The 18,314-nt window shown below is 36.1% G+C and overlaps 2 protein-coding genes across 2 annotated transcripts; both read left to right on the forward strand.

Moving 5' to 3' along the window:
* The first annotated feature begins 955 nt into the window (after nt 1-955).
* On the forward strand, nt 956-12,928 carry LOC124636231 (gamma-tubulin complex component 6). Its single transcript, XM_047172212.1, has 16 exons — nt 956-1,546; nt 1,741-1,942; nt 2,076-2,272; nt 2,690-2,828; nt 3,257-3,400; nt 3,712-3,923; nt 4,225-4,417; nt 4,723-4,855; nt 5,118-5,340; nt 5,825-6,056; nt 8,022-8,214; nt 8,487-9,639; nt 9,716-10,511; nt 10,591-10,814; nt 11,004-11,341; nt 11,411-12,928. Exons 1-16 carry the CDS (start codon nt 1,133-1,135, stop codon nt 11,661-11,663), a joined length of 5,046 nt encoding a protein of 1,681 aa, XP_047028168.1. The 5' UTR covers nt 956-1,132; the 3' UTR covers nt 11,664-12,928.
* Nucleotides 12,929-13,534: 606 nt separating this feature from the next.
* On the forward strand, nt 13,535-15,618 carry LOC124636232 (probable splicing factor, arginine/serine-rich 4). The gene has a single exon (XM_047172214.1). The coding sequence runs from the start codon at nt 13,859-13,861 to the stop codon at nt 14,243-14,245; it is 387 nt and encodes a 128-aa protein (XP_047028170.1). The 5' UTR covers nt 13,535-13,858; the 3' UTR covers nt 14,246-15,618.
* Nucleotides 15,619-18,314: the final 2,696 nt, after the last annotated feature.

An 18,314-nucleotide genomic window follows, 5' to 3' on the forward strand; every position in this document is an offset into this window, starting at 1 on the left:
TGTCCATCAAATCATTTGATGAACATTTGTTTTTAAAATTTCTATCTTTTTTTTTTGAGATACGTCACTTTGTTATAGGACATGGGGCAATTTTGTATGGATTGTGATCCGCCTTCTTTAAACTATTTATCTTTTATCTATGCAAATATGTATGTATATACTAGCTTCTGCCAGCGGTTTCATCCGCATTCCGTGAGAACTACTTCCCGTACTGGGATAAAAAGCCGATAAGTAGCCTATAGCCTTCCTCGATAAATGGGCTATCTAACACTGAAAGAAATTTTCAAATCGGACCAGTAGTACTTGAGATTAGCGCGTTCAAACAATCAAACAAACTCTTCAGCTTTATAATATTAGTATAGATTTGTTAATTGTTTAATAAACTGGATTTCATCTCTCAAAAAAAAAAAATATATACAAAAATAAAAACAAATATAAAAAAGCAAGTGACAAGCGGGCTCTGATACACGTCCATTCGGAACAGGGCTACCTTGATTCAGAATGAAAATTTCCGTATGTATGCGGCGGTCAAACCAAATTGTTCGCAAGCGCTGCGTTCGGAATGACGTCATCAGGTTTTATTCCGTTCTGAGTACCCGAACGCACGGAGAAAATTTTAAACCGAATGTCAGGTTTTTTTCCGTCCGGAAAAAGTAAGAACGTGTGCGCTCTTGTGAACATTTTGTATGAAAAAAGAGCATTCCGGTTTCCGAATCAGGAATCCTGATCAAGAAACCGGATCAGGAAACCGGATGTGTGCTGCCGGCCTAAAGGTGCAAGCTTTTGTGCTTAACCTGTACCTGTACCATTACTGTTATAAACTGATGCTCTACCTACACTCCATAAAAGAGCTGAGCTATTCAGCCGGGATATGGCCGGGATAAATATTACAGTCGATACGTTTTTTATTATTTTGGCAATATTCAAGACTATCTGTCAATGTCACTGTCAGCAGTGGCACCCCGCACCACTATATAGCGGCCAAAACCAAATAGTTGTTGCTGTGGGTTGTAAAGATTTATTTACATTTAATTAATAGTTTGCAGACGATGTCTCTTATTTATATGTTTTACAAACAAAGCACATTGTTTAGTTTTTAATCTTTTAGTTACTTTCAAAGAATCTACTAACCATGTCGGCCAGTTCAGGAAAATCTAATGTGGAAGATGCGGGTGTTTACGATCTTCTTACAGAGTTATGTACCAAGACAGCCGCTAAATATTGTAATCAAAATAGGATATCACAAAAGCGGCTTATGACAAAAATGAGATCTAATGCGTATGAAATAATATTGAAAAAGTCATGTAAAGACTTTTCCTCAGCAAGAGGGGAACCTCTTGTTGATTTGTTGTCATATTACTTGGTGTACCAACAAAATGCGAAGAACGTTGCAGAGTATAAACGAACTATTGAGTTGAAAAAAATAATCAGTAACATTCGCCAAACTGATTTCGGTGATAACAAAGAAGTTATTCATAATGTACTGAGGTTGCTAATAGGCCTTAGCAACACTGTTAACGAAGATTTGTCAAATGAAATGTTTCAGGTGAGCTTTTAACGAAACTCGTCATTAGTCGTCATAATTAAGATTATGTTATTTCTTCAAAAAGTTTTTCATTTCTGAGCATGTCCAAAAAGCTTATTTGATATCACTAAATTTTATTAGACACAATTATTTACTTACCTAAAATTGATGTTATGACCTATATTTGTGTTCTAATAACTTGCTATTTCTTTCAGAACCCCTTTACATTTGGCCTTCTTGATGAGATGCTCCCTAAGCCCAAGAGGGAGGTGTTTGGTTCTCCACAACCATATTCTTACTACCCCTCACATGTGTTTGAGCTGCCGTTCTCACTGCAGAGGCAGGGAGCCACGTTGAACAGCCAGAGATCACAAACATACACTGAATATACTGTGGAGAGTTTTGACTCAAGATCATGTGAGCAATAATGCATCATAAAGACAAGTTGCTTACACTATTTAAAAGAAATATAAAATGGTTTAAACTTATAATATCAGTATAGAAAAAGGTTTATGCTAGTCATATAGTAACTGATACATTTATTCAACAGTTATTGCCGACACAACAAACTCTCAAAGCCCTGGTCAGGTGGAGTTGAAAACATTTCTGAGCCCCATGTCATTAGCTTCCCTGACATCCACGCACCTGTCGCCTTTCTGTGAGAGTACTATGTTGAGCTACCCAAGGTTGACAGCCCCTAGAGACTTGCAGATACCTGGGTCAGGGTCTAGTGATGCCAATGTGAAAGTAAGTAGTTTGGGTAATTAGTGTGGTCAAGATTAGTTTTTGAATTCTTTTTCTGGTATGGTATGTTGTGTGGTGGCATGAGAATCAGGTTATCAATAGTGGATGGTTACCTAAAGGGAAACAAGACAACTGAAGGTAAGATTAGTGTGTCAAATACTGTATAGTAAAATAGTGTTACTTGAGATTATAACAGACAGAGAAGAATGAAAGTAAAAGGCATGTTGCATAAACCCAAAAAAAAATTGGGATATGGTCAAGGCAACAATGATTTATCTTTCTAAGCTTAGTAATAATTTTTGTAGGTGTTTTTCGATACTTTAGTCAATCAATAAAAATATTTTAGTTTGGACCTCAGAATTTAGGATCCAGGGGAAAAATCTAAACTTGATTTTTTATGATTAAATACTAAACTTGCAGATATCATTGGCCAGTACAAGTATAAAGACTGATGTCAAGGAAGTGTTCAGAGCTAAGCCTAGAAATAACTCTGTGGATATTTGGGAGTTGGCTACACAAGTTGATAAAGATGTTCCTAACGAAATATGGGAAATTGTTGGTGAGTTATAATGTAGATAGCTTCTGCCCGCGTTTTCACCCACATTGTCTGTATATAAACTAGCCTTTATGTCCATAAATAAGTCCATTGAGTAGTTTTTGCTTTAAAGATGTTCATAAATCCATAATATAAACTTTCGCGTTTATAATATTAGTAGGGATTATCTGTTATTTATTTTATTCATAATTGTTTTTTACAATAACTGTATGGTGAATTATAGGTACTGTATATCAGTTATTTTAGATACATAGCAGAATCATCTACATTGTCTATGTATTTTTTTTGGTAAAAGCATAGTTTTGCTCATTTGATGTCCTTTATTTAAAATCTCTTCTACAAGCTGAAAATAATTTTCTTACCTAGTTGCAAAAGATTGAGTTTTTACATATAGATGACAATAAAATACGGAGTAAATTTGTATGTTTCAGCAAAACTCCCGCCTATAAATGAGAGGCAGCTAATAGCGTCGTCATCAAGAGAGCTTGGTTTATGGCGACAGAAGTATGGCAACATGACAGATCTGACCGTCATATCAGAAAAGCAGTTTATTAGACATATCATGTATTTAATAAGTAAGTGTTATAGCTTGATGAAATATTATTTAATAGCTGTTGTCCCCAGATATAATACAGTCTATGTTGCTTGGGAAAGTAAGGCTTTCCAACAGTAGAAGAATTTTTCAAATCAGTTCTTTTGGAGCATTCAGGGTGAAAACAAACAAACAAAAAATCCTCTTTATTATCATAGCAGAACAGATTAATATAACTGACTCACGGCTGCTTTGTGAATGTCTACCTGCCATGACAATCGAACTTAAGATCAGTTTACAGCAGGCATATTAACTGCCACTGTCCACCTGTCTAATAAAATAATTTGTTTTCAGTTGGCATAGAAACAAGTTCATTTCCTTTCAATCAAGAAACAAACAGTTTCTATATGAAAGAAGGATTGGTACTAGAGTGTATATCAAAAGAACATATCAGGGGCTATGTGACGGATTTGTTGCTGGTCGGAACATATTATAGAAGATTGTATAAGTTTGCTTTTAATGAAACTTTGGAAGGTCATTTTCATACTAATGGATTGGTTTTTGAGGTAAGCTAAAGTTAGATTTGATAATGAATTATTTTCCTTGCACTTGAATTATTATCCAGTAACTGCGGGTTTCGATACCCAATACAAAATGTATGTGGAGCTAATATCGAAATTCGATCTCTATTCGTAATGTATTTGTGTACTGTTGTTTGTGTACCCGTTAGTGTGAATTTCGAGTAACTATATAGACACTTCTTTAATTATGTGTAATCGATGTTAATTGTCTATGTTTTGATAGTGTTTTTTTATCGACCTTTCCTCTTACACTATACCAAACACTAATTTAGATATTAATTTTCAGGCTGCAAGAGACGTAATAAGACGATATTTATTAGAGTTTCGTCTGACTGCTACAGAGATTTACGAGGAATCTTGTAACAATCGTGAAGAGGATTTGAATAGCATACCGACACTGTTACAAATACTGAACCACATGGAACCACTCAAATATGAAATAGAGACTATTGCTTGCATTTACAAAGTTATTGATACAGGTAATATAATAATGCTATTTTGAGATCACAAATATTATATTACATACTAGCTGCTTTCCGCGGTTTCACCTGCGTCGCGGTCACAACTGCTTCCCATTCCCGCGTATGATATAGCTCATGGCACTCAGGGAAAGTGTAGCTTACCAACAGTGGAAGGATTTTTCAAATCTGTTCATTATTTTCGGAGTATATTCATCAGGAACATACACACGCACAAAAATCTTTCCTGTTTATTATACCAGTGTAGTATGGCATTAAGTTCATAAATAAAAGTATTATAAACTGTTGTTGTTTCATATTTTTAGATTCAAAAGTAACTATCCCACACGGAGCCGAATTGATGTCGTATTTATTTAATGAAATATCACTGATTACTCACAAGGAGACAACATTTACAATGTTCAACTCACTCTACTCTATCTGCAGAGTTTACTTCAAGTAAGTACGAATGCGGGCTACTTAGCCCCAAGTATATCAAAGATAGAAGTACTTAGGCCCAGGATCATCGACAACATAAAACTCAGTTTTTTTTAAACAACTGATTACTATGAAATTTTATGTTTAATTTTCCAAGTAAGTAGGCTTTTATGTAGTCCGTGAACTGGAAACTGGCCTAAGAATTTATCCATTCAAAACTACGTGAGAAAAACCGCTTGTATAAAGCATCTTCGTATCATTATATTTTTTATCATTCTTACAGATTCATCGAAAGATTTATATTTGAAGGGGAGCTTGATGACAGATTCAATGAGTTCTTCATACGTAAAGATAATCAGTACGTGAACAATCGTTCCAAAAGATATTGGGACAAAGGCTTCCATATAACGCAAAGTGTGGCCGTACCAGAGTTCTTGAAACCACTGGCTAAGTTTATACTGCTCTGTGGCAAATCGTTGAGGCTGTTGAAGTTATGCAATCCGAGTGTGAGTATAAATTGATTTTTGGTTTGAATAAAAAATCAAGTACCTACAACTTGATTTTTCATACCTTTAACATTAAATTTGTTATTTAACCATTGTTTGAGTATTTATTTTATATCTTAAACAAATAAGGTTGTCGGCCATGTGTATTCTAGAAGCACATTTTTGCTAACCCTTTCAATTATTTGGATAACTGAAGTCACAACAGTTTCCTTCTTTATACAATTTTAGGGCGCTTTCAATTTATGCGTTTCTTGACGGCCGGCTGCGGTGCCGAAGCGGTGCGTTAGACGTACGGCGTACGGACGTTCCTCTTTTTCAAACAAAAAGCAAACTGTACACAAACACCGGATTTGACCTATCTATCTGTTATTTTGCATAGGTACTAGAGATAGAATTTTTTGACATTAGCCCCTTCAATGTAAAGCTATCTCTAGTAATCAAATCTATAGATGGATTAGTAATTGAAATCCGTAACACTTCTCAGGACCCCCTAGTTCTTCTAATCTCCTCGGACCACCCATCAGTGCATTGCTGCGCCAGTTTCCAAGAGTTAGAGAATCAGCAACAAGTGTTAGACGTCTACAGGACTAGATGTCTGTTTGTCAGCGGCGAACTCGTTACCTTCGATCAGATACTGCTGAAGAGAGAAGCTGAGAGGAAAGCCTTCACTGAAATGGCGTCATTGAAGCAAGCTGAAACTATGGAGAAGATTGTTGGTGAGTATATTTTATTTGTAGCTGTATAACTATTAGTTTGACTAATAGATGATAATTATCCTAACCTTGTGATGCAAAATCGTCTTTATTGAGGGTTGTTCTATTTTTACTCTTTATAAAAACAATAATACAGCCAATATTTAATTACAATAGCTGTAAAGACTTTATCAGCAGAAAATCGACATCTTCATTTAGGCAGTCAATTTTTTTTAAATTAGTAAAAACTTAAATCACAACAGATAGAAATATGTTGACAATGATTTAAAGTCAAAGTCAAAATCATTTATTAAAATAGGCTAATACGATTAGCACTTTTTAACGTCAAGATTTTACAAGAATGACAGCACCCCCAAAACGCCCCCCTTTCACCACTTCCTAGTGTTATGGCTGGAAAGAAGAAGCGGTGAAGAACAAACTTCCCAGCAACACAGCTGTCTATACAATTTAATTATTATTAATTTATTTTACAATTATACAATCCAATTTTATCAATTATTAATTTAAAACACAGAAAAATACAAAATAAAATAAAGCACTTTTGTTCCACTTCAGAGCTGCCATCTGCGTTTATCTGTGAAATAATCATTAACATTATAATATGCCTTTTTAACAAGAATTTCTTTGATTTTGTTTTTAAAAGAACTGTCCGTTAATTCCAACAGATGAACCGGAATTCTGTTATAAATGCGTACACAAAGCCCCACAAATGAACCGTGCACCTTATGTAGACGATAATTAGGTGCGGTTAACTTATGTTTATTTCTAGTATTAAAATGATGTACGTCGCTGTTTTTACTATATGAATCTAGGTTTTGCCTTACGTATATTATATTGGCATAAATGTATTGAGACGCCACAGTCAGAATACCAATATCCTTAAATCTTTCCCTAAGGGAGACTCTAGCACCAAGTTTGTATATAGCACGGACAGCGCGCTTCTGTAGTACGAAAACATTCTCGATATCGGCAGCATTGCCCCACATAAGAATTCCGTAGGACATGATGCAGTGAAAATAGCTAAAGTACACTAAACGCGCCGTGGCTACATCGGTGAGAGCTCTTACTTTCCTGACAGCGTACGCAGCAGAGCTTAATTTACCCGTGATGCCAGTTATATGCTCACCCCATTGAATTTTGGAGTCTACTGTTATCCCTAGAAAAGTCGTAGCATGTACCGTTTCAAGTTCCTCATTGTTCAAAATTACACCGGGACCGAGATTTTTTACATTGGGCAAAGCAAATTTAATACATTTGGTTTTCTTCGCATTCAAAACCAAATTATTGGCTGTGAACCATTGCGTTACTAGTGAAAGACAAGAATTCACGTCATCAAAATCTACTCTATTCCTATCAACTTTAAAAATTAGAGATGTGTCATCAGCAAACAATACTACATCACACAATGATTTTAAATAATATGGCAAGTCATTAATGTATACAAGAAACAAAAAAGGACCTAAAATCGACCCTTGCGGTACGCCCAAAAGAACGGGTAGATTGGAAGATTTGACACCATTAACATCAACACATTGCATTCTACCGCTTAAATATGAGCTAATAACACTAAGTGCGCTGTCTCTAATACCATAGTACTTTAGCTTCTTGGTAAGCGTTTCATGTTGGACGCAGTCGAACGCCTTAGAGAGATCACAGAACACCCCGATAGCATTCTGTGACTTCTCCCACGCACTGAATATATGTTTCAGTAGAGCAACTCCGGCATCCGTTGTGGAGCGACTCTTTGTAAAACCGTATTGTTCCGCATGTAAAATATTGTATGAATTAAAATGCCGGAGGAGTTGATTTAAAATTAGCTTTTCGAAAATTTTGCTCAACGCGGGCAGAATTGAAATCGGTCTAAAGTTGCCTAGATCGTTCTTGCTCCCGGATTTAAAGAGAGGTATAATTTAGTTATTTGATAAAAATCCCCTTTATTTATCTTTAAAAACGTGTATCTAATTTTAGCCGAACGCAAAAGGCTGGCTCAATTAATAATAGCTGAGAAACAGCACTCGCTAAGAGTGTTAGAAGCCGCAATGGCCGAGGCGAAGGCTGCTAAAACTAAAGCTAAACAACGCGAGAGGATGCGACATGAACTCGAACATGCCGCTGAAAAGGCTACTGAAGAAGTCGATTCCAGGCTCCGGGATGATGAGAAGTAAGTTAGTTTAAAACTTTATTTTTTTGTTAAATAAAACGTTAAATAATACGACTTTAATAACGTATCTAAAATTTCCTACCAAGTCTGACAAATACTAAGCTGAAAACCGCATCTAACTCGGTTCAACCAAACGTGAGATAGTCGTGCACAAACATACATTCATACATACAGGCAAAACTAAAAACCTCCTTTTTTGAAGTCGTTTAAAAATGGTCTAGTTACGAGTTTTATTGTAGTACCTATTTACAAACAAAATGTCTCAATTCTAGGAACAAAATAATGGCGTACTATACAAAATTAAACATGGAAGTAGAAAAGAGTAAAATACACACCGAATGGAAAATAAAACGTTTGCAATTAGATCAGAGCAGGATGCAGCTACTGTCAACTGAGGAAAGAAATTTAAAGAGAGAAAAACTAGAATTGGAACATCAGAAAAACGAAGAAGTAATGGCGATGTCGATACAGAGCGATATGCTGAGATCTGATGATGAACTTGATACTAAAGATGAGAATGAAGAAGGAAATATAGCAGATGTGGACACTCCTGAATCCAAAGAGATAGAATCAGTAACTACCATTTCTACCGATAAAGTAGAGGAAGCAACAGACCATTCAGAGTACGATAACAATAAGATTAAAGCGCAAAGTCACAGTGCAGTGTTCAGCGCAATATGTAACGCCGCCAAAAGCTTCTTCGGTGTCTCCAAAAGTATCGAAGTTGAAAATTGCGATAATAAAAACGCACTAGACGCTCAAGGGAATATCGTACAACGAGACACTGAAAATAACTCTAATCACACTCAATCTTCTTCAGAAATAGGCAGAAAATTAGATGATGGCTACGATAATTTACAATATCAGAAGTCCAGACTTGAAGCTATGTTGAACAAACAAAAAATCATGGCCCACGAATTTGGCCAAACAGATAAAGAAAATAATCAAGTGAAAGATCCTCCTTTGATAGAAATAGCGTCGATTGACGAAGAAAATAACTTACAAGATTGGTCTCCATTCGCGGAAGCTAAACGTAATAAGTTGAAGGTTTTGGGCGCAGAGTTTGATATTATCAAACCGTTAGCAAAGCCTGTTGTTTGTGAGCCAATAACAGATGCGCAAAAAGAGGCAGTTTTGAACAAACAGAAAGTTCTAGGAGTAGAATATAACCTTCCTGCTGAAGCTGTAATTAGGAATGACCCTGCGAATGTGGCGCAAGAAGAGGCGTTGAGGAACAAAGCAAGGATTCTGAGTTCTGATACTGATTTAATGTCTGACGGCTCACGGAGTCAGAAAAGGGACAACGCGAAAAGGTGTGGGTTGACGTTGAATTTGAAGCCGTATGGAGAGTCTTCGTCGACTTCATTTAGGCTTGGAGTTACACCTAACGCTGGATCTGTAACACCGGGTGATTATTTTCCGAGGGTAAGATAATCTTTTTAACAATTTTATGCATGTTATATTGGTTTTGTGGTCCTAAAATTTATTTCCTATCTTTTAGCTTGATCTGGAAACACCCACAACTGCGGATATACCCCTCGATAGCGCGATGACCTCCGAAATATTTTCTCCTAGAAGTGAAGCCACAAGTAAGGATCTGGAAAAACTCAAAGACAAAGAATTCCTGAGTGCAGATGGTTTTAATTTCCCGATAATAATCGACGATGAAAATGTCGAATCAGAAATCACTAGCGAAGCTCCGACTGGTGACACCCCTGACAATTCACCATCGAAAGGGTTGCCACTAAGGACTTTGAAATCGAAATATTCATACTTCAACGTGTTAGATGGGTCTTATAGTTTACAGGAATTTGATCCGTTTGGTATTAAAGAGTTGACAACTTTTTCCAAAGATCACTTTAACAGTAAAATGAATTTGGAAATGAAGACCTCTTGCTATACACATCCTTCTGTTATAATGGAGGAAGTGAAGAAGCGGCCGTACAATAATATTTTCGTCTCACATTTTCATTCTTCCGAGGAAGAACAGAAAAAGATTACTTGCGACAATATCGCCACATTGACGGCTTGTCTCCAAAGATCTGTGATGTTACCACTAACATACCAACTAGAAGTGGTAAACAACTCTATTTTAACATATTTCTTGGTGAATCAAGATATGTACGAACATTTGAGGAGTTTGAAGGATTACTTCTTTTTGATGGACGGTGAATTTTCTAGAAGTATTTGTCACAATTTGTTCACGAAATTGGTGCAGACGATAAATCCTCAGGAGTTGTTGAACTTTGCTACTTTGCACAATATCTTGGATAAAGCGCTTGGTTCTTCTATATCACGTATGTATTTAAATCATTTGTACCTAATTAGCTTATATTTTTCTTAAAATTACTTAATTTTTTATTGTTTTTCTTTCAGATGTACACAAATTCTCAGAAAACCTTTCGTTTACGATTACGGAATCGCCTTTAAGTTTTCAGCACAGTTCACCCGATGTGTTACAATGTTTATCACTGACGTACACAGTTAGTTGGCCTCTCAATATAATATTGTCTCAAGAGGCGTTGTTAAGATACGCAAAAGTCTTCCAGTTTCTTGTCAAAATGAGACGAATATTTTGGGTTCTTGGTGAAGATTTTGAAGTAAGTAATATACTAAATCGATTTATTAAATTCGTGTAGACTTATGTCAAAAGTTAGTTGGCTCGTTATTATATATTTAGTTCCGTTAAGACTGAGATAGATTATTTTTATCCGGGTGCGGAACCTAGTTTTCTCAGTACGAGAAAAGGCTTAAAATGTTGTACCCTATATTTATTCTTTCCTTTCCAGTCTCTAAAACTATCAGCAAAACTATCAAGGCAGCATTCCCGCAAGCTACTTCGTTCGCCGCAATACATATCAGTGCAAATATATCGACACATTATGGCTTCAATGATCCGAGCTCTCGATAACTACATAGTAACTACTTGCATACTTACTTCGTGGACGGAATTCGAGAATGACCTGAAGAAAGCACGAACTCTAGATGATTTGTACGAGTGTCATGTGGTATATATCAAAAAAGTGCTGTTTAGATGCTTACTCAATAATAGGTCAACCCCGGTTATGAAGCTTTTGAACGATATTTTCACCGTGATTTTGAAGTTTAGCCGGGTTTTGAAAGCTGGGTAAGTTGAGTTTATCACTTCTTCTTAAGATTAAGAAATGTACTATCCTTATTTTATTTTTTCTTCTAGGGAGTGGCAGCAAAAAGAACCCGATGGATCATTCACACATTCAAGCTTCCCCCAGTTAGAAGAACTATTCCACTTGTTCGAGAAACTCGCCAAATACTTGCATAAGGTTGTGACAAAACTAATGGAATGTGGCTACCAAAGACATTTGGTCGAACTCCTTACAATGGTGAATTTGAACGGGTATTACGATCCTGACAAGTCGAAAGAAGGTCATAATAATACGACAATACAAAGTTTACAGGCAACACCGTGAGAAATAATTTGCACGCGAGTGTAATGAGTGTCTCAATCCCAGTGTACAGTCAACAAAGTGAGAAATAATTTGCACGCAAGTGTAATGACTGTCTCTATCCCAGTGTACAGTCAACAAAGTGAGAAATAATTTGCACGCAAGTGTAACGACTTGTGTTGTGACTATCAAGAGTATGAAGACGTCATATACAGTGCGCAGTTTGAATCTATTAATTGATGAATTACGCGCGTTTTTGGTGACGTCATATGTCATGTCCATTACATACTATAGAGAGATTTTCATAATGTTATGTAATATTGTGTAATGTTGATATTTTTTTACTAATTAATGGTTGTAATGCGGTACAAAAGTAGGGCTAAATAATTGTTTATTCGCAATTTTATGTACCATTATTATATCCTATTCGATGTTAGGCCGAGTTTTACTGGATCTGCATCCGATGCGTAGCGTATTTTGTGACATACTTTTTCAGTAGATTATCGTGTTTAGCCTATATTGATATATTTATTAACGCTAAAGTAATACTCATAACGTAGAATAGTTTAATAATACAAAGTTCTAAACGCTTCCAATCGTTGTGTCATTTTTTAGGACGATTTAGCAAGGAGTTTTATTCGAATGTTGGTATTTTATTGTTCGCGTTAGAATATCTTGACCTTTAATGCTTTTTGCACTAGGTAAGTTTCCTCGAAATATTGTTTGATCTGAAGTTTTAGGCACAATATGATGCTTTATTAAAAAAGCATCTTTTGTTGTATCGATTTCTAAATAATCGGGCCAAGTCCATGACATTTTATTGTGATATTAATTTGAAACACGTAGGCCAACATAAAAGTTATTTAACCGGTAAATTTTTTTGTAGGCTAGTTTAACAGCACGTTGTAATGTCGTCAACAATCTTAGAATTTGTAAAGAAATTAAAATAATTAATTAGGAATTTAGTAATAAAAAAATATACTTTATGATTTATATACTTTGTAATTGTAGTAATCAGTTTAATAATGCTTTGAAACTTCCAATAATTAGTTAATGTCTCCCACCTTTTAATCATGTGATATACTCGTAATTATTAATTTAGTAATACTAAAGTGTGTATGTTATCCTTCGTTTAATTTTACACCGTCGATGATTCTAGAAAGAATGTTGAGTACCTAACCGTTGTTAATTATGGGTTATGTAAATAAATGTGTTAATTCTAATTAATCTTGATTATGAAGAGAATGATCAGCTTATGTTATATTTGAATAAAGTATAATTATTTTTTTTATTTTATTTTAATCTCTGGTGATAGCTACAAAAAAGACTAGGAAAAGACAACCTTTGTTTGAAGAAGTATCATTGCTTATAACTAGGTGTCGCTAAAAGCATTATTTATTTTACATAATGAAAACGGCCGCAAGATCGAGATCGAGAAGATTGTTGCGAGATCTGGAAAATCAAAGGTCGAATAACTGCTCAACTCTAAATCGACACATCCTTTGCTCATCATTGCTGGGCTCTCATACGAACTAGGTGTTTACTATTCAAAGCACAATTCAGAATTCCTAGATGGCGCCATTATAAAAATCTGCATTGATAGCGCCATCTGTCGCGGAGTAGCGGTACAATTTTTTTACTGTCATCTCTGGTCGAGTAGATGAACACAAGTTTTGTTTACCATTTTCGGCGTCTTTATTGTTGATTTCTTACTACCTTTTTTGACATAAATAATTACTCACATTATTGATTTTTAACCGATTATTTTTTATATGGTATACAGCTAAATTTATTGCGCTTTCAATCAGATATCAAGTCAACATTAGAAGAGTACAGTTTGATATTTTATCCGTCGCGACAGTGGCGCCAATATTTTCCTTATAATCAGGGTGTGTTTTCACGAATACTTCATTCTACCGCAAATCGTCCTAGGGTTAACATCCTAGCCTAATCAGTTCAGTGTTCGTGACATTGAAGTGAAAGCCGGCACTTCCTGTTATCTACTGTCGATTTCCTTGGAAAATTTTGAAATAAATTCATGTTTTAGTAAAAAAAAAGCTGAAAAATCGTGAAATTCAAGAATAAAGTGAATGCTAATAATTGTTTATAGTTATCGATCGAAGAGCAATTTTCCACGATCATACTAAGTTTTCGTCGCATCGTAGGCGATATTTTACCAAAAACGTTAAAACCCAAGAATCACCGTCACCGCCGCCGAGATGGCGTTCATGATGCCTGTTGTGAAGAACGATTGGGACATATACCACTCGCAGCGGACTCGGCGAGCGTCCGAGTCAGCGGAGAAGGCGGGGTTGGGCGGCGGGCGCGTCCGCAAGGTGTCGGAGTCGCGGTCGGAGGGCCCGGCGCTGTCGCCGCGCGCGCACACGCTGAGCCCGCACCGCAGCGCGCCCGCCATGCGCTCGCTGTCGTACTGCCGCGCGCCGCCCTCGCGCGCCTCGCTGCGCGCGCCCGGCGACAGCCCCAGCAAGGGCTCGGCTAGCCCGGGCGCCGCGCCGCGCGAGGACAAGTTCCACAGCAGGTTGGTGGAGAAGTTGAAGCGGGCGCTGGGCCGCTCGGAGTCGCGGCGCGAGGAGCGCAGCTCGTGAGCTAACGCGTGCTTGTGTGCAGGGCGCGCGCCGAGTCCCCGGAGCGGCACTCGCGCTGCGGAGCGTGCGTGCCCTACCTGTGACGCCGCCCGCGCCGGCTCGCGCCCGCGCTCGCGCCGACACACTATCTGTGATCTGTTTCCGATAGTGAACTCGAAGAGATGAGTAGACATTTCATGAATGTGCTAACTAACCGCCTAAGGTCTTTCGGATGCTGAGAACCTAACGTTTGAAGTTACACCGACACAATGCAATAGTTTTAGTTGTCATACATTGAATCGCTTTCCTTAACTGTTGCATGTATGTTAGTCGTCACCGTACCGTATATCATGATGTTCAGGTTGTCAGTCTAAGGTTGTAATATGGAAGTACGTTGTATGGATTTTTAAGACTGCGTTTAGTTTAAGCACACCCTGGGGTTTGATAAGTATTATTTGAAAAATCACCCCGGTGGTCATTAGTGGTTAGTTTGTGGCAGTTTGCGAAGGGTATCTGTGATTCGTTATTTGTAAGTAATGTGGTTTAATTTATTTAAGCTGAAAGGGAAATTGCATTCAGTTTTATTGTTTGTGAGAGTCCTTATTACCTATGACATAATTGTAATATTTACCAACAAGTATTCGTTTAGTCAAAATTGTATCAGAATTAGTGGATATCTTTGGTAGATGATTTCAATGAAATTAACCAGCAGCTCTATTTGGCAATTAGTAAAGAAAACAAGTGAATGTCAATACGGTGGAGAATGTGACATTTGTTATAGTATTTGTACTGTAGTTGTATTAAGAGTACTTTATATGAATGTACACGTACACGTAGTGCAAACTGTCGATATTGATAATTGTAAGCAGTGTTGTATTGTAGTCATCGATGTAATAATACAATGATAATTTATTTATATACCGAACGGGGTTCGGCCCTGTTTTACAAACAACTTTGTTATGATTTTCGCTTGATTTTATTATGATGTTATCTTGTGACTGTAATTGGACCAGCTTTGTTAATAGTATTATCTATCAGTGAAACTGAAATCGATAATAGTGATATAAAGTAAGATGTATCATTAAATTCTAAAATTAAGGCATATCTCGATGAGATTATGAAGAGGGCATCAAGGAGTGATGTATCGATGTGTTTATTTCGTTTGCTTAAAGTTCCTTACGCCTATTCGACTGCCACTGGTAGTTAGGTAGACCTAGGTAATTAAATTTTAGACATATGCATTAGTTTTGTACGATATCAAATTCAAAATCTTACATTGTCATTGAATATTGTTTGCGAACATTACCAAAAAAAAAATGCATGATTGTATTGTCAACGATGTCTGATCTGATGATTTTAAACTATTAAACACTAAAATATAAAGCTTATTATGAGACATTTCTTTTATTTATCAATCTAACCCTTTTTCATCGTAACTTACTGCCATAGTTAACAGTTAAGAGTGATGTGATGGTACAATAAAATGATTAACGTTCGTCGCATATCTGTCCGTTGAATTGGCACGTTGTTGGCTCTCACTGAACAAAACAAGACATTATCTACGGTTAGCCACGTGTACTGTCAACAAAAATAGAACTTTTTAACGACTTAAGTCTATTATCGTAATAAGGAACGTCCGCAAAACTTGGCGGACGTGTTCAGGCAATTGGAGTACCGAAACGCAAAATAAATTGATGATGTCGTCTTATTAAACTGTCTGAATTCCTTTTTGAATATCAGTTTACTGTTTACAAACCGCATGAGAGCATTAAACTTTGCTAAACAATGCAACGCTTTTTGGCCTTCTACAATCTTTGTATTCTATGTGTAATAATTTACCACCCAAAACAAAAATGTGAAAGACTGCCAAGTTCGATAATATGGGAATGCTTTGCCTATAAAAGAAGTGAGATCTGAATAAGTACCAAGTTCCATACACATACCTCAGTTAAAAATAGTTACTTTTTATGATGTTACTTGGCAAGTTTTCATACACCTTGTTATAAACCTACTAAACGCAATGAATCAAGTATTTAATTTTCTATTAAAACTTGCCAAGTAATCATCATTAAAAAGTAACTATTTTTAACTGAGGTATGTGTATGGAACTTGGTACTTATTCAGATCTCACTTCTTTTATAGGCAAAGCATTCCCATATTATCGAACTTGGCAGTCTTTCACATTTTTGTTTTGGGTGGGATTTCATTTATTTTTGTAAGGTTGTTTATTTTATTTTTTTCTTATGATGAAGTTAGTTAAAGAAATGTCTCATTTATACTATCTTTTAGATTTTTTAATATGCACTATGTTTCTTACAAAGAAATGAACTAGATTAACTATGACTAGATTTACCAACTGACTGACATGACATGTTATCATATATTATGTTCGTGGATCAAAGTTACACATTCGTTATTTTCTAAAGTGATTCACACTTGGCCGTTTTCAGATTTTTACTTTACTTTGACTAAATACAAACCTTTGTACCATTCGAAGATATATTATATAAATATAGATAAATTTAGTTCGTTTTAGTTCCTTAGGGGTATAAATTTACACCGGGTATAAAACACCTTCATTATTTTGAAACCGACTCACACTTGGCCATTTTCAGATTTTTTCCTTTACCTTGACATAAAGACCTACCTCCATGCCAAATTTCAAGTCAATACGACCATTGGAAGTGGTCTAGGTTTTTGATGAGTGAGTCAGTCAGTGAGTGTATAGTAAAAATAGCGATTTTCTGACGTCAATATCTCAAGACCTACAATAGGTATATTAATGAAATTTTGTATTTTAGATAAGTGAGGGGGTCTCAACAGATACTAGAAATTTGATATGCGTAAATAAAATAGATTTTGAGTTACAGGGGGGTCGAATTTGGCCCGAAATGGTTCGTGTAATATAACCCACGGCCGGTGTGTCGCCTTTTTTGCTCGAACTTGGCGGACACACTGCCGTGTGTCTAGATAGTCTTTTCCAGCCGTATCCATACGTGTGCATATGAAATTTTTGTAGATAATACTTCAGCAGCAGCTTCATATAACAACAGTCAAAACAACTAAGCCCTTTCATTATTTAGATGGGAAAGCTTTCCCATTTTAAGGGCGTTGATCAAGGCTTGTAAAAAGATTTTGGTCAACAATTCTGGGCACGTATTCTCACCGATCCGAGCATTACTTATTTTATTGAAGCTTACATTCACGGAACATTCTATACAAGGAATAAAAAAACAGTACCAATGAATACCAAAATATTACTAACGAAGTTTTCAGAAGAAATATTCCTTTACTTGAAAACTAAAGAGCATTGTGACTAATGAAACTATAAGCATCAATACGCAGTTAACAGATCTAAAGCATTGTTTTCGTCCATTGAACAACCTGACGCTTCATTATGGACACTAAGTACCTACGTACGTTGCATGCAAGCTGGGACGGGGGTCCAATCGATATCTGAATAGACTTCTCGAACGTTCCACGGGGAGATGTAAGTGTAACTACTAATGGTTGTTTAGGGCTTATTAGTGTTGTTAGCACACTTTACACTTGTTTAAAGGTTGATTCATGTCAATAGACTTGTATTGGTTGTTATTTATGATCGAATGTGTACTGTATACTGTGTAGTTTGCGTCTTGTATTTGGTTTGGAGGTGTGTCTCTGCACGGTATTGAAGCTGTAAACTTTCAGTCTGCAACTCCATATCATAAGATTCTAAAAACCCGTTTCAATTAATAAAAAGCTACTTTATATTGAGATATTATTTCTAATTTGGGAATTTTAAGTAAGGGTCAATTAAAGTTGAAATAATACTAAGTTAAGTTGAAGTTCGTGGAATATTTAAGTTAGTGCCTAAATAATTACGAATAAACTCATTAATAAGTAATAAGTTATAGGAAAATGCATGATTTGTTGTAATGCAAGTGACTAACAATTAATGAGTCACTAATCTTTTTTAATAAATGAATAAAATATCGACTAGTCTATAATAAAAGATAGGAGTTAAGACAAGGGAAGTTTTACGGCATTATTTCGTGCAATTGTTGATAAAACACGTAATAAATTATGACACAATTATTCGTAATTTCTT

Source organism: Helicoverpa zea, chromosome 14, assembly GCF_022581195.2.
Source record: "Helicoverpa zea isolate HzStark_Cry1AcR chromosome 14, ilHelZeax1.1, whole genome shotgun sequence".
Taxonomy (NCBI): domain Eukaryota; kingdom Metazoa; phylum Arthropoda; class Insecta; order Lepidoptera; family Noctuidae; genus Helicoverpa; species Helicoverpa zea.

Bases quoted from the DNA above. Each gene is read 5' to 3' on its own strand.
- LOC124636231 (XM_047172212.1), top strand. From the start codon at position 1,133: ATGTCGGCCAGTTCAGGAAAATCTAATGTGGAAGATGCGGGTGTTTAC. The intron at 2,829-3,256 runs GTGAGTTATAAT...TGTATGTTTCAG, and splicing joins CGAAATATGGGAAATTGTTG to CAAAACTCCCGCCTATAAAT. The intron at 10,815-11,003 runs GTAAGTAATATA...TTTCCTTTCCAG, and splicing joins TTCTTGGTGAAGATTTTGAA to TCTCTAAAACTATCAGCAAA.
- LOC124636232 (XM_047172214.1), top strand. From the start codon at position 13,859: ATGGCGTTCATGATGCCTGTTGTGAAGAACGATTGGGACATATACCAC.